Source organism: Panicum virgatum, chromosome 7N (genome assembly GCF_016808335.1).
Source record: "Panicum virgatum strain AP13 chromosome 7N, P.virgatum_v5, whole genome shotgun sequence".
Taxonomy (NCBI): Eukaryota; Viridiplantae; Streptophyta; class Magnoliopsida; order Poales; family Poaceae; genus Panicum; species Panicum virgatum.
This window is the reverse complement of record NC_053151.1, coordinates 39,497,454-39,511,932: the sequence shown is the minus strand read 5'-3', so window position 1 is coordinate 39,511,932 and position 14,479 is coordinate 39,497,454. Positions and strand designations below refer to the sequence as shown.

The following is a 14,479-nucleotide window of genomic DNA, read 5'->3' as shown; positions in this document are numbered from 1 at the left end:
TCCACATCCCCGCTTTATCTAGCTGCGTCTCCCTGGCAGCCATAGCCGGGCAGACCTCTCGAGTCCTCTCCTCTTCCTCTCAGCTCGTTCCTCTTCCGCCCGTTCCCACTCCCTCCTCGTCCGCTAGCCCTCCTCGTCGTCCAAGTTCGCTTCTCCTCGGCCACACTTGCTCCTGCCCTCTTTCCGCGCGTCAGCCGCGGAGGGGAGGGGAGTAGGGGACTCGGTGGCCGCGCGCCGCCATGCAGCAGCAGCACCAGGACGGAGGAGGGTCCCAGTACGGGGTCGCGCCGCCGGACATGGGCCCCTTCTCGCCGCCGGCGGCTTCCGGACCCATGCTGCTGAGCAGCAGGCCCCCGTCGGCGCCGCAGCCGCAGCTGCAGCCGCAGCCGAGGGCAAGCTACGAAGAATTGGCCGCGGTGTCGTCCGTCGCCGGCGCCGGCGCCGGTGGCGTCTTCGACGACGAGATACTGGGCGGCGGCGGCGGCGATGGGTCGTCCGGTGCGTCCAGCAATCGGTGGCCACGGGAGGAGACGCAGGCGCTCATCAGGATTCGGTCGGAGATGGACGCCACCTTCCGCGACGCCACGCTCAAGGGCCCCCTGTGGGAGGACGTCTCCAGGTAATCACTTAATTCTTCATCCTCGCCGATTACTCGAGTCTTTGGTTGCACGCAAGTAATGGCTGACCGGTGCCCCTGTCGCTGCTGTGCCTTTCAGGAAGCTTGCGGATTTGGGCTACACGAGGAGCGCCAAGAAGTGCAAGGAGAAGTTTGAGAACGTGCACAAGTACTACAAGCGCACCAAGGAAGGCCGCGCGGGGAGGCAGGACGGCAAGAGCTACCGCTTCTTCGACGAGCTGGAGGCGCTGCATGCGGCCGCGCTGCAGTCGCAGCAACAGCAACAACCACCGCAGCACCAGTTGCCGCAAGCAAGCACCGCCCCGCCGCTCCACGCCTTTGCGGCGCCAGTATCCGCGCCGCAGCCGATGAGATCAATGCCGCCGCCGCCGATGCAGCCGGCGCCAATATCTTCGACGGCCCCGGCCCCGGCGCCGACGCCGGCGTCCATGGAGATGCCCTCGGCCGCCCATCAGCCCCTTAACCTGCCAGGTTTCAGCTTCTCGTCCATGTCCGACTCGGAGTCGGACGACGAGTCCGAGGACGACGACATGACGGCGGAGACGGGCGGCAGCCAGGACCGCCTCGGCAAGCGGAAGCGCGGCGACGGCGGCGGCAGCAGCAGCAGCAAGAAGATGATGTCTTTCTTCGAGGGGCTTATGCAGCAGGTCGTCGAGAGGCAGGAGGAGATGCAGCGACGGTTCCTGGAGACCATGGAGAAGCGGGAGGTGGAGCGCTCGTCGCGGGAGGAGGCATGGCGCAGGCAGGAGGTCGCTCGCCTCAACCGCGAACAGGAGCAGCTAGCTCATGAACGCGCCGCCGCGGCCTCCCGGGACGCTGCCATCATAGCCTTCATCAAGCGCATCGGCGGGCCGTCCGTGCAGCCACCTCCCGCCGTCGTCGTCCCAATGTCAGTCCAGACCCCGCCACCGCCGAAGCAGCCTCCTCGACAGCAGCACCCACCTCCGCCGTCGCCGCAGGCCACGACACCGCAATCAAAGCCAATCTCAGCCGCGCCGCTCCAGCAGCAGCCGAAGGAAACGTCGCACCGGGACGCTGCTGGCACGCCACGCAGCGCGCCCCCGACCTCTGGCGCGTCACTGGAGCTGGTGCCCGTCGCGGAGCAGCACGTCGATTCCGGTCTTGGAGGTGGAGACGGCGGGGCCGCATCATCCTCGCGGTGGCCGAAGACGGAGGTGCACGCCCTCATCCAGCTCCGCGTGGACTTGGACATGCGCTACCAGGAGACGGGTCCCAAGGGTCCGCTCTGGGAGGAGATTTCTTCCGGTATGCGGCGGCTGGGGTACAACCGGAGCTCGAAGCGGTGCAAGGAAAAGTGGGAGAACATCAACAAGTACTACAAGAAGGTGAAGGAGAGCAACAAGAAGCGGCCCGAGGACTCCAAGACCTGCCCATACTTCCACCAGCTCGAGGCCATCTACAGCAGGAAGCACCTCCGCAGTATCGCAGCCGCCGCCGCGTCCAATGTCACCATCGCCGCCGCCGCTCCTCCCGCCCTCCCTGAGCAGCCGAACCCGAGCCAGCTCGAAATTGAGGGGAAGAACATCAACGACGACAAGAGGAACAGCGGAGGATCAGGCGGAGCCGCGCCGCAGGTGCCGGCCAGCAATGGCGATAAAGCGCCGACGACACCGGCCGCGTTCGACGCTGACAGCGGCTTGAAGAAGGTAACGGCACCGTGTGCTCCAACTAGTTCCTCGATTCCCTTCGGCGTTCTCGAGCCCGATCGACGCATGCTGACCGGATATTTGCTTGCTGTGAATTAAGCCAGAAGACACCGTCAGGGAGCTGAACGAGCATCCGCCCCGGGAGTTCACGACGGACGAGACGGACAGCGACGACATGGGCGACGAGTACACCGACGACGGCGAGGAGGGTGAGGACGACGGCAAAATGCAGTACAGGATACAGTTCCAGAGGCCGACGAACCCGGGCGGCACCAACAGCGCGCCAGCACCGGCGACAACGCCGGCTGCCGCACCCGTGGTGCCGACCTCCGCTCCGGCGAGCACCTTCCTCGCCATGGTTCAATAGGCAGGAGATCGAGAGCGCGCGCGTGGCCGGCACCTCCATAAACCGTACGTATATGCTTTTCAAACCAAAAACCTGCAAGCATCGCCATCAGCGTAACTTCCACCTCCACACTACCAGTCCACCAAAGCACCATCAGTCCATCAACCAACTACACCACTGTTCTTTTTTTTTTTTGAAAAGAACACCACTGTTCTTGTTCATCCTGTAATTTTCCTTCTCCCCGTGCCATTCCATTATTTATTGATTTGTTTCGGGTAATTAATAAGAGCCCCATCCTGACGGCCCCTTAACCGGAGGACTGCAGAGTGGGGCTGCGGTGGTAGAGCAAACAGCGAGAGTCAGTTCCCTCACTAACTTATTTATAGGTCATCGTCGATCGTGTTAGACAAAAATTGTAAATCGATGTAACAGTCAGTCCCTGATGTTTTCCCTTTTTCCTTTTTACCCCTTTCCGATGACGGCGGTATACAAGTTTGTATACGGGTATACAAGAATTACATACAGTTCAAGCAACTTGCGCTTGCAGAGGTGAGGTGTTTTTTTGCCGTGGGGGTTTTACCTTTTGTCCTTCTTTTCTTTTACAGTGGATATAAATCTTGTTACCTGTTACAGTGTACATGGTGGTTTTATTCCAGTATTCTTCCCTTTTTTCAAATATTGAGCAACTATTCTTTTTTAAAAAAGCAGGGACAGTGCTAATTCATTTAAAGAGGAAATGAGAGCGATATTTTTTTAAAGGAAGCATGAGAACTACTAATTCATTTAAGGAGAAAGTTAATGAGAGCAATCTTATGTTGCAGTACAATATACAAAGAAACAAATTGTGGGCAGTTTTGTAGGGGGTGTCAAGTGTTTGGGGGCACGGGCACTCTATTTCTTTAATTTTTAATCATTAGATCTAAAATGAACCTCTTGGATCAAATCTCTCCCTCTCCTCACCTTCCTTCACAGACTTGATAGCTCCCATGCGCAATGCTCGCCACTACCGATCAACCTAGTACTGCCCCCGATTTCCCCTCTAAATCTGGAGATTAGGGAGACTTGCCCGAAGACCCTAACCCAGGACCCTAAAGCCTCCTTAGTATTTTCTCACCGGAGATGTAGTATAAGAATAATAGTGAAAATTATCAATCTTATGTTGCAGTAGAATATACAAAGAAATAAATTGTGGGAAATTTTGTAGGGGGGTGTCAAGTGCTTGGGGACATGGACACTCTATTTCTTTAACTTTTAATTATTAGATCTAAAATGAACTTTTGGATCAAATCTCTCTCTCTCTCTCCTCACCTTCCTTTATAGACTTGATAGCTCCCATGCGCAATGCTCACCACTACCGATCAACCTAGTACTACCCCCAATTTCCCCTCTAAATCCGGAGACTAGGGAGACTTGCTCAAAGACCCTAACCCGGGACCCTAAAGTCTCCTCGGTATTTGGAGATGTAGTATAAGAAAAATAGTGCAAATTGGACAATCACCATGCATGAGGTGTGGTCCAAAAGTAAATTGTTTTTATCTTTGGGAAAATGGCATATGCGAAATTGGCATATTAAATTATTTTTAACATACTTTTTAGCTAACTCTCTAAAAATGCATGTTTTTTAATGAATAATGAGATTGGTGTGTATGTGACAGGTATGTGCCATATAATTTATTTTTTGAATACAATGCACCAACTCTTTTTTTTTAAGAAAACAATGCACCGACTCTGATGGCATTGTCTATCATATCAGGACTTGGATGGCACCGGTTACCGTTACAGCTTTCATGATAACACATTTTGGGACTAATCTTGCCAGTAGCTACCTCCGTACAACCACACAAGGCACACCACAGTTAGTGTACACTTTGTACAGCAGCATACCATACGCCTCCAAGACCAGTGTGTCACGACTACTGTAGTGTGATTAGGCCCAGATACTTGTATAGCATTTCACCTTTGGGCCATGGACCAGCTGTACGTTTGGGCCTGGAGGCCGAGTCGGAACAAGGCTTACCAGCCAGCCTGTGACTGGGAGTTGCATAAATACCCGACGAGGGTGAATCGGCAGAGGCATGAATGAATCAGGGAAAACATTCCGTCCCCAACTCCTCTGTAGTGAAAATGGCCTCTCATGCCATAGCTCAATATAATGTTTTGGTGATTGATATAGACAACACAACACTTGGACTAATATGATTGTTAAGATGACCATTCTCAGGCTTTTAGGTTCAAGTGATGACAAAGAGAAGATAGACGTAGCTAGGCCCGAAGGGCCGCACCTACGGTGGTTCCGCTAACTGATTAGCGGACAGGGGTTGAGGGGGAGCCGCCCCTCGCGGGTCTCAGGGCAGCGCCCTGAAACCTCTTCGGTCCAAAGGACAAAGAATTGAAGAGACCGTGAAGAAATCAAGTCAAAACAAACAAGACAGAGACATTTTGCTATCACCGGTTAAACCGATGATGAGCAAATTGTACTCACCAGTGCAATGAACCCAGAAGCTGAGGCTAGGGTTTTGCGTCGGTTGAACTGACGATGAAGATATTGAATACGTCGGTGCAATGACAGAAGAAGACCAAGGGAAATGTATACATCGGTTGAACCGATGATACACCGGTCAATTACGTCGGTGTAGTTGTCCAGAGAGTTGGTTTTCGGGAACTCTGGGACAGTTACATGCACCGGTTAAACCGGCGATGAAGATGCATTCACCAGTTGATTACGTTGGTTGATTAAGGTAGCCGTTGAAGTATAACGGCTAGTTGGAAAAAGGTGCTCACCGGTTAAACCGGTGATGACACAAAGTGGATCATCGGTTTAACCAGTGATAGCACTTTTTGTCAGCCACTTTTCCAACGGCTCTTTTGGGGTGTGTGAGCTATATATACCCCCCAAGGCCGGTTGCTGCATATGGTTGGATGCCAGAAAAGTTGAAGGAAGTGTTGCCCAAGCAAACTAACATCTCCAACCATCCTAGCAAAGCTTAGTGTCATATCTAGCTTGTGAGAAGCTTTGAGAGAGTGCCTTGTGCACTTGTATAGGGATTAGTTCTTGCGAGAGCTCCCTTGAGCAAAGTCTTGCTGCGGCAAGCAATCGTGTACTCGTCGTGTGACCCTCCGACTTGGTGTGGAGAGGCAACGACACTTTGTGTGGGGAAGGAGACCCCTCTTGGTGAGAAGCTCAAATAGTGATGACGGTGCCGTTGGTGACGCTTTGAGAGAGACGGTGGCGGTGGCCTTATCTTGGTGACTTAGCGCCACTTAGCATTTGCTTGCCGGAAGCCTTGGTGGCGAACGCAAGACGGTGATCAAGCGAAGAGACTCGGCATCACACTTGTTCATGTTGGACAAGTGGCCGTGGACGTAGGGAGGGACTTGGTATCCTAACTGAACCACGTTAAATCGTGTGTCTTGGTGTCTTCACGGGAGTTTGCATATTCTCTCCCTTACCTCTTTACTTACCGTATTACGTTTCCGCATTTGCTCTATCTTGCGTGCCTTTACTATCCTAGTTAGTTTGATTAGGATTGGCTATAGGTTGCAAGTCTTTTAGGGGTAAGTAGAGAGTAGCATAGATAAATCTTAGTCATAACTAGCATGTGTAGGACGTGTTAGGTTTATCTTATACAAATAGATTGAGCCCTAGGATAGAAAGCGATTAGCGACCCTATTCACCCGCTCCCCCTCTAGGGTCGGACACCCCGGTGATCCTTACATCCTCCCTGTTCTTCTTGTTCTTCTCCTAATTCTAGCCGAATCCCCCTGAATCTCCTTCTCCTCCTACCTCGAACCATAACATTTGGTATCAGAGCTCTCAATCACCCTAACCATCCATAGATTCCGCCCAAAAAATTTTCCCCACCGCCCTGGCGCCGTCGCGCAAGCCGACCAAGTTCGAGTCGCATGTGACCGCCGCCATGGACGAGATCACGACGAAGCTTGCCGGATTCGAGACCATGATGACGAAGATGTTGGACACGCTCACAGGTCTTGAGGCATGGAGGCGGACCGCAGACACCGCCATGGACAAGTTGCTGGCGCAGTCGTCCTCCACCTCGTCGCGCCTCCTCCGCCTGGAGTCAACACCGCCCCCAGCACTGGCTACGGCGCCGCCCTTGCGTACTCGCCCAGGCATGGCCCCTCCTGTTCCGATCGGGCGGTGGCGCAACCCGTTCGACCTCAACGTGGCTCCCTAATCGGAGATGCGCCCATTTGCATCGTCTGCGGAGCGGCCCAGCGGGCATGGCGTTGTCAACGACCACCGGGACGATGGCGGTGGGCTCCTCGGACCCCATCCGCCATGCCCGGTCAATGGTACGTTCATGAACTACCCTCCCCACCCGCCTCCACCTGTCTTCCCTGAGTTCGCATCCGGTTCTTAGAGCCTTGTCCCTAGATCGAGTCCCCTTCCCAAGCTTGACTTCCCTAAATTTGATGGTGAGAATCCCAGGTTGTGGAGAGATCGTTGTGAGATGTTATTTGAGGTGTATGGGGTGAGCGATTCCTTGAAAACCCGCTTCGCAGCAGTTAACTTCTCTGGCACAGCAACATCTGGGCTCCATTCCGTTGAATGCAAGGGGCGTGTAACGGATTGGGAGCAGGTTTGCGTCTTAGTTTGCGAGCGCTTTGACCGAAACCAGTATCAAACCCACATGAAACAGCTAGACTCTCTTAGGCAGACATGCTCTGTAGATGAGTACTACAACCAATTCGTCGAACTCGCACACCAGTTGTTGCTGTACAACCCTGCTTATGATCATGTGTTCTTTGTCACCCGATACTTATATGGACTCAGAGATGAAATTCGTTCCGTTATTGCTTTACACCGTCCCAAGATGTGGAAACTGCTGTGGCTCTCGCACGATTGCAGGAAACGGAGCTCGAAGCGGTCAAGACAAGATCAACTCACAAGTTTGATTCTAGCGGTCTTTCTAAGCAAGCTATCAAGACTGGTTTTCCGGTTGACAAGAACAAGCCCAGAAGCGACACCATGCAGGCAGATGCACCCAAGCAGCAGGAGAAACTGGATTTCCTTCCATCCTTCAGGAAAGAGAAGGGACTCTGTTTCAAGTGCGGACAAAAGTGGAATTGCCAGCACAAGTGTCCGCAACAAGTTCCTCTGCACATCATTGAGGAATTATTGGAGGCATTGAACTGTTCTAATGATGACAGCGCTGACAGCGATGACTTGAACCAGCCTATGGATTTTTCCATGATGGCAGTCTCTGGCTCTACTACTGCATCACCATTGAAGCGAAGAACCATGCAGCTGCAAGGTTTTCTGGGCAAACAGGAGGTCTTAATCTTGGTTGACTCGGGAAGCATTACTTCTTTCATTAGTGAGCAGTTGGTCCAACAATTGCAGTTGCCTGTCCAACACATTGCCTCTGAAAAATACACTGTGGCCGATGGAGGTTCTGTCAGCTGTTCTGGTGTTGTTACAGGGTTACAATGGTGGACACAAGGACATTCATTCACCCAGGATAATAGAGTTCTACCCCTGGGCAGCTTTGACATCATTCTTGGAGCAGACTGGTTGGAAGACCACTGCCCTATGTGGATTCACTGGAGGCACAAAAAGATGAGGTTTGCTCACAATGGTAAGAGAATTCTGCTGCAAGGTCTAAAACCTGATCAAGTGGTTTGCAGAGCTATAGCTGGTCACAAGTTGAAAGGGCTTCTCAGAAGAAAAGCAATAACTCATGTGGTTCAGCTACACAAGAAATCTGCACTTGATCAAGAGGTAGCACACATTGCTAGCATTTCTGAACCTGCACCACATATGGGAATTCCACATGGGATTCAAACTGTCCTCGACAAGTTTCCACATGTCTTTCAAGAAACAACAACACTTCCTCCTCAGCGTACCTGTGATCACACAATTGACTTGGTTCCAGGGGCACAGCCGATTAACTCCCGTGCTTACAGACTGCCACCAGATCAAAAGGATGAAGTGGAGAAATAGTTAAAGAAATGCTCTAGAAAGGTCTCATTCGACACAGTGCCAGCCCATTTGCCTCCCCGGTGTTGTTGGTCAGAAAAAAGGATGGATCATGGCGGTTTTGCATTGACTACCGCAAGCTGAATGTGTTGACAGTTAAAAATAAACACCCCATGCCTGTTGTGGAAGAATTGTTGGATGAACTAGCTAGATCTGCATGGTTCTCAAAACTTGACCTACGATCAGGCTATCATCAGATTCGAGTGGCCCCACAAGACATCCATAAAACAGCCTTTCGGACACATCAGGGCCTCTATGAGTTTGTGGTTATGCCATTCGGCCTCACAAACGCTCCTGCCACATTTCAAGGTTTGATGAATGAAGTGTTTGCATCTCTGCTGAGAAAAGGGGTTCTGGTTTTCATGGACGACTGTAAGGATCACCGGGGTGTCCGACCCTAGAGGGGGAGGGGGTGAATAGGGTCGCTAATCGCTTTTTGTCCTAGGGCTCAAACTATTTGCATAAGATAAACCTAACACGTCCTACACATGCTAGTTATGACTAAGGTTTATCTATGCTACTCTCTACTTACCCCTAAAAACTTGCAATCTATAGCCAATCCTAATCAAACTAACTAGGAAAGTAAAGGCATGCAAGATAGAGTAAATGCGGTAGCGTAATACGATAAGTAAAGAGATAAGTGCAAGAGGGATGCAAACTCCCGAGTAGACACGGTCATGTAATGTGGTTCGGCACAAACGCCTACGTCCACGGGACACCGAGGCTCTTCCGATCACGTCTTGCACTACGCCACCAAAGCGATGCCGGCAAGCAAAGGCAAGTGCCCACAAGACACTAAGTCTCGTGCACCGCCACCGTCTCTCTCGGTCACCCGGCCGAAATCCACTACAGAGCTTCTCCACCAAGGAGGGGGCCTCCTCTTCCCCCGCACAAAGTGTCGTTGCCACTCCACACCAAGACGGAGGGTCACACGACGGATCACAAGTTGCTTGCCGCAGCGAGACTTCTCTCAAGGGAGCTCTCGCAAGAACTAATCCCTATTACAAGCACTAAGCACTCTCACAAGTGTGCTTAAGCCTATATGATGTACAATGAAGCTCTATGGTGGTTGGAGATGATCTTTGGCTCTTGTATACTTTCTTGGTCTCCAGCAACCTCAAATGACCCGGCCTTGGGGGTATATATATAGGCAGCCCAAGTAAATATAGCCGTTGGAGAAAAGCTGCCAGAAAAACACTTAATGCCGGTTAATCCGACGTACCTCCAAAGCCATCGTCGGTTTAACCGGTGATACTAAAACTGCCTGCCTCAAAAACTAGCCGTTACATGTACGGGCAATCAACCGATGCTATGTCGGTTTAACCGGTGAATGTAGTTGCCCTTTGAACTCTGAAAACTAACTCTCTGGACAACTGCACCGACGTTCACCAAGACCCAATCGTCGGTTCATCCAGTGTATAGAATTTCCTCTGTCTTCATCGTCAATGCACCGACGTATGCAACTTCTTTAGCGTCGGTTCAACCGGTGTTCCAAGTCAATGCACCGAAGTATACAATTTCTTCAGCGTCGGTTCAACCGGTGAGTGTATCTTCAGTTTCTAGCTTCTGGACAATTACACCGGCGTGTGTTTTTTCCTTAACATCGGTTCAACCGGTGTATTGAATTTCTTCACAGTCTCTTCGATTCTTGTCCTTTGGACAAAAGAGGTTTCAGGACGCTGCCCTGAGACCCGCGAGGGGCGGAACCCCCGTAGGGGCGGCCCTTCGGGCCTAGCTACGCCTATCTTCTCTTTGTCATCACTTGAACCTAAAAGCCTGAGAATGGTCATCTTGACACTTAAATTAGTCCAAGTGTTGTGTTGTCTATATCAATCACCAAAACATTATATTGAAATATGGCATGAGAGGCCATTTTCGCTACAACGACATATTGAAAGCATCTAGGCCCCTAATTCGAGTTTTGGTAATTAATGACAACGGTTTGTGGATTAACGATTTCATTTGAGATAATGAGTATAGGTTGATCCACGGATGAAAGAGATTTGGTTGTGAACGTGTGGAGTTTTGGAGATGATGCGCAAAGCTTGGGCTCAAGGCAAAGGTATAAAATAGAGGTTTTGTATTTTACCGGTCACAAGGTGTTTAGTGGATGAAAAGTGACCGGATTTGTTGGATAGATAGCCGTACTATCAAGAGGGGTCGAGTACTCGTGCTTGACGGGTCGTTAGTGCCATTTTGCTCAAAATATCTAGGTGCATGCATGAGGGCTAACGACGTTTTGAAAAGATTTGAAAAAGATCAAGTTTGAGAGCTGACTGCACAAACACGGACAGTCCGCTCCATGGAGCGCGGACGGTCCGCACTCGTTCCAGAGAGCATGTTTGGCTCTAGTGGAAATTAGATGTGACTGGCGGACAGTCCGGCCCAGGTGGGCGGACGGTCCGCAGCTCTAACTCAATTGTACCAGAGAGGGTGTTTTCTCTGGTTGAGGTTATGACCTGTGCGTCAGACGGTCCGTCCCTGGGGCGCGGACGGTCCGCCGGCTATTTAACAGTTTGTACCAGAGACATTGTTGTCTCTGGTGGTTTTCAAGGATGAACTGCGAACGGTCCGCAACTAGGGAGCGGACGGTCCGCAGGCCTTTTTCAAAGTTGTACCAGAGATGATGTTCATCTCTGGAGGTGTGGAACACATAACTGCGGACGGTCCGCCCCTTGGGCACGAACGGTCCGCCAGGGCTGTAACGGCTAGTTCTGACACGCATTAAATGTACTCTGACTCACTGGTTTATAACGGCGGACGGTCCGGTTTTTGAACCGCGGATGGTTCGCGACTTCGCAGAAAAGAGTGTAACAACTAGTTTTTGAAGGGATGTCAATATATACCCAATGCCCGGCCATTGGGTGCCTCTCTTGGCCATTTCGACTGCTGTCGGGTGCCACAATTAGGGACACCCTAATTGAGGTACTAAAACCACTTTCAAAAACACAAACACATGTTAAGGCAACTGGGCCCACGAAGGCCCACGGCCTATTTCTCCCTCAGAAGAAAGGAAAGGACTCAAAGAAGTCCAGCATGTGGCCCAGCCACATCCCCCTCGGGCAGGTGGCCAATCTCCGCCTCGCTCGAGGGCCCCTCTCAGGCCCACCGAACAAACTCCGCCCCGCTCGAGGGTAGCGGATCTATACCCTCGGGCGGGTCACTCATCTCCGCCTCGCTCGAGGGCTCCCCTCGAGACCCTCGACCGCGCAATCGTATTTCCGCCTCGCTCGAGGACAGCGGACCTGCCCTCGAGCGGGTGGCCAATCTCCGCCTCGCTCGAGGCCATCTCTCGGCGCAAGAGACAAATGGCCCCGCCGCCCAACCGACCGCCGTACGAAGGCATTAAAGGCCAGCTACTCCGCCACGGCTCAAAGGACGGGCGGCGTCAGACTGCCACTCCCGCAGTGGATGTGACCGGCGTCCCGTCCACTGACCCCGGTCACCGCTCTGCCACCCCAGCCGCTGTAGCAGCACTATGGAGCATTCAACGCGGTACAAGACAAGTTGGCGCCGCCCCCGTTACTGTTCCGCCGACATCAACCATCCGAACTCACCTCCCACAGGGGAAGGGGTCTGGCGATGGCACGTGTCCTCCCGAGAGGGGCACTCTGCATGCGTGGGCAGGGCCCCGGACCTCTCTCTTGTGGCGTCTGGGACTTCCACGCGCCCCCGGACCTTCTAGTGCGCACGCTCGCACCCCGACCAGGGGGTCCGGGACCGTCCCACGCCATTACTACCGCTGGGACACTGCGGGACGACCGGCACAATCTTCGCAGGGCCAGGGACGGAGCCCAGGACGACAGCGACGCGCGCCGCCTTCCCACAGTACACTTTCTACAGTGCTCGACCACTGTACCCACGATTCAGGGGAAAACGACGACTTTCGCGCCCCTACACTCATGTACGCCGCCCCTCCTTACAACTATAAAAGGAGAGGGTGGGCTTCCTTTTGGAGAGGCGGATCGACTCTCTCCGATAAAAGGTTGGAAGTAAGTTCTCTGAACTCCCCCTCAGAGGACTCTCAGCACGACTGAGCACTCCTCTCAACCAACTTCACCTCTAGCAGAGACTTGGGAGCTTCTCTCCCTCTCTCGCCTCGCTTGTATCCCCTACTACGAGCACTTCGGGTGCAAGATAATACAGTGCCCTCGCACATCCCCTTCGCTGGACGTACGGCCCCGCGGCCGGAACCAGGATAAAACCGTGCGTTACTGTGATTGCCTCTTGCATCATCATCTGGGACGAGGAAACACGCAACATTTACTAGTTGGGATTCAGGCCCCACGGGTCGGAACGCCGACAACTGCATACTTGACACTATAGAGCTAACACATCCCTCTCTCACACACACTTGCTTATAGATTGCATTCTTGAGAGTGTGAGGGCTTTCTATTGCATTGCATCAATAGTTTGAGCTTTGTGGCACTAGAGAAACTTCAAGCAAGCGTCATCGACTTATTACTCTTGGGAGTTGCCGCTCCCTAGACGGCTTGGAGAAGAGGATTTCGTGGAGCTCCTCCAAGGAGATTGTTGAGGAGCCCCGATTTCGATTGTGAGAGGTCTTGTGCTCACCTCACAGGAGTGGTGAAGAGCAACTCTAGTGGAATCGAGGTGTGGAGCGGTTCCTTGATTCAAACCGGCTCAAGATCAAGAGGTTCTTGATAGAGGAGCGGTTGATTCTTGGAATCCACCTCAACGTGGATTAGGGGTGACCGGCAAGTCATCGATACTACGGGATAAATTCTTGTGTCAAGCTTGGTTACTTCTCTTACTCACTTTAATTCTTGTTTTTACTTTGAGCAATTTACTTTACTAGAGCTTGATTTGTATCTTGTCACCCTAGGTTGTAAACCCATCTAGAGATAGTAATAGCATGACATAGGGCTTTTCTTTGTTACTAATTAAATTTCTCTTGTGTTGTTGGCTTTAGATTTTAAACCGCCTATTCACCCCCCTCTAGTCGGTGTTCTTGATCCTACAAGTGGTACCAGAGCTAAGTACTCCATTAATTGTGGATTTAACCATCTTGGAGTAAAACTATGACTAGTGATAATGGGATTCATGTTGGAAAGCCACCGTTCTTCAATGGGAGCAATTATGATTATTGGAAGACTAGGATGTCGGCTCATCTCAAAGCAATGAGTAGAAAGCTATGGAGAGTAGTAAGTGATGGATATGTCATTTTGGACACAACAAAATTGTCACCCCTAGATGAGGAAAATGAGATACTAAATGATCAAGGGGTTAATGTGCTCTTTAGTGCTCTTGATGTGACTGAATTTAATAGAGTCAAGAGCCTCACAAATGCAAATGACATATGGAAGAAGCTCATAGAAATTCATGAGGGCACATCAAGTGTGAAGGAGGCCAAGTTATATTTGCTTAAGGGCAATTTTAGTGAATTTACCATGAAGAAGGATGAGAGTATAGCCGAGATGTTCAACCGGCTAAATGACATTGTGAATGACCTCAAGGGACTTGGATTTGAGGTACCGGATGGGGATTTCAACCACAAGTTTCTAAGATATCTTCCAGAAAGATATGACACAATTGTGACCTTACTTGTAAGGTCAAATGTGAAGACCGCAACTCCCACACAAATATTGGGAGAAATTCTCACCCATGACATGTTCAAGAAATCTCAAGATGAAGCTCATGGTGGAGAAATTGATGTGAAAAAGAAAAGTGTGGCATTCAAAGCTCAAGATAGCAAAAATGAAGAAGAAAGTGGGTGCCAAGAAGAAGAATCAGATGAGGAGATGGCTCTCTTTGTCAAGAGATTCAATAGAATGATGAGCAAGAAGAACTTTGGCAAGAGAGGTCAA

At 51.5% G+C, this 14,479-nt stretch overlaps 1 protein-coding gene across 2 annotated transcripts; it reads left to right on the top strand.

Annotated features, from left to right (window-relative positions):
* Positions 1-3,305, top strand: LOC120682669 (trihelix transcription factor GTL1-like). Of its 2 annotated transcripts, none has more exons than XM_039964647.1 (3): positions 1-619; positions 717-2,304; positions 2,405-3,305. In XM_039964647.1, exons 1-3 carry the CDS (start codon positions 240-242, stop codon positions 2,669-2,671), a joined length of 2,235 nt encoding a protein of 744 aa, XP_039820581.1. In that variant the 5' UTR covers positions 1-239; the 3' UTR covers positions 2,672-3,305. The 2 variants fall into 2 exon arrangements, with proteins under 2 accessions (XP_039820581.1, XP_039820582.1); XM_039964648.1 differs by having other exon boundaries at positions 2,409-2,616.
* The last annotated feature ends 11,174 nt before the right edge of the window (positions 3,306-14,479 follow it).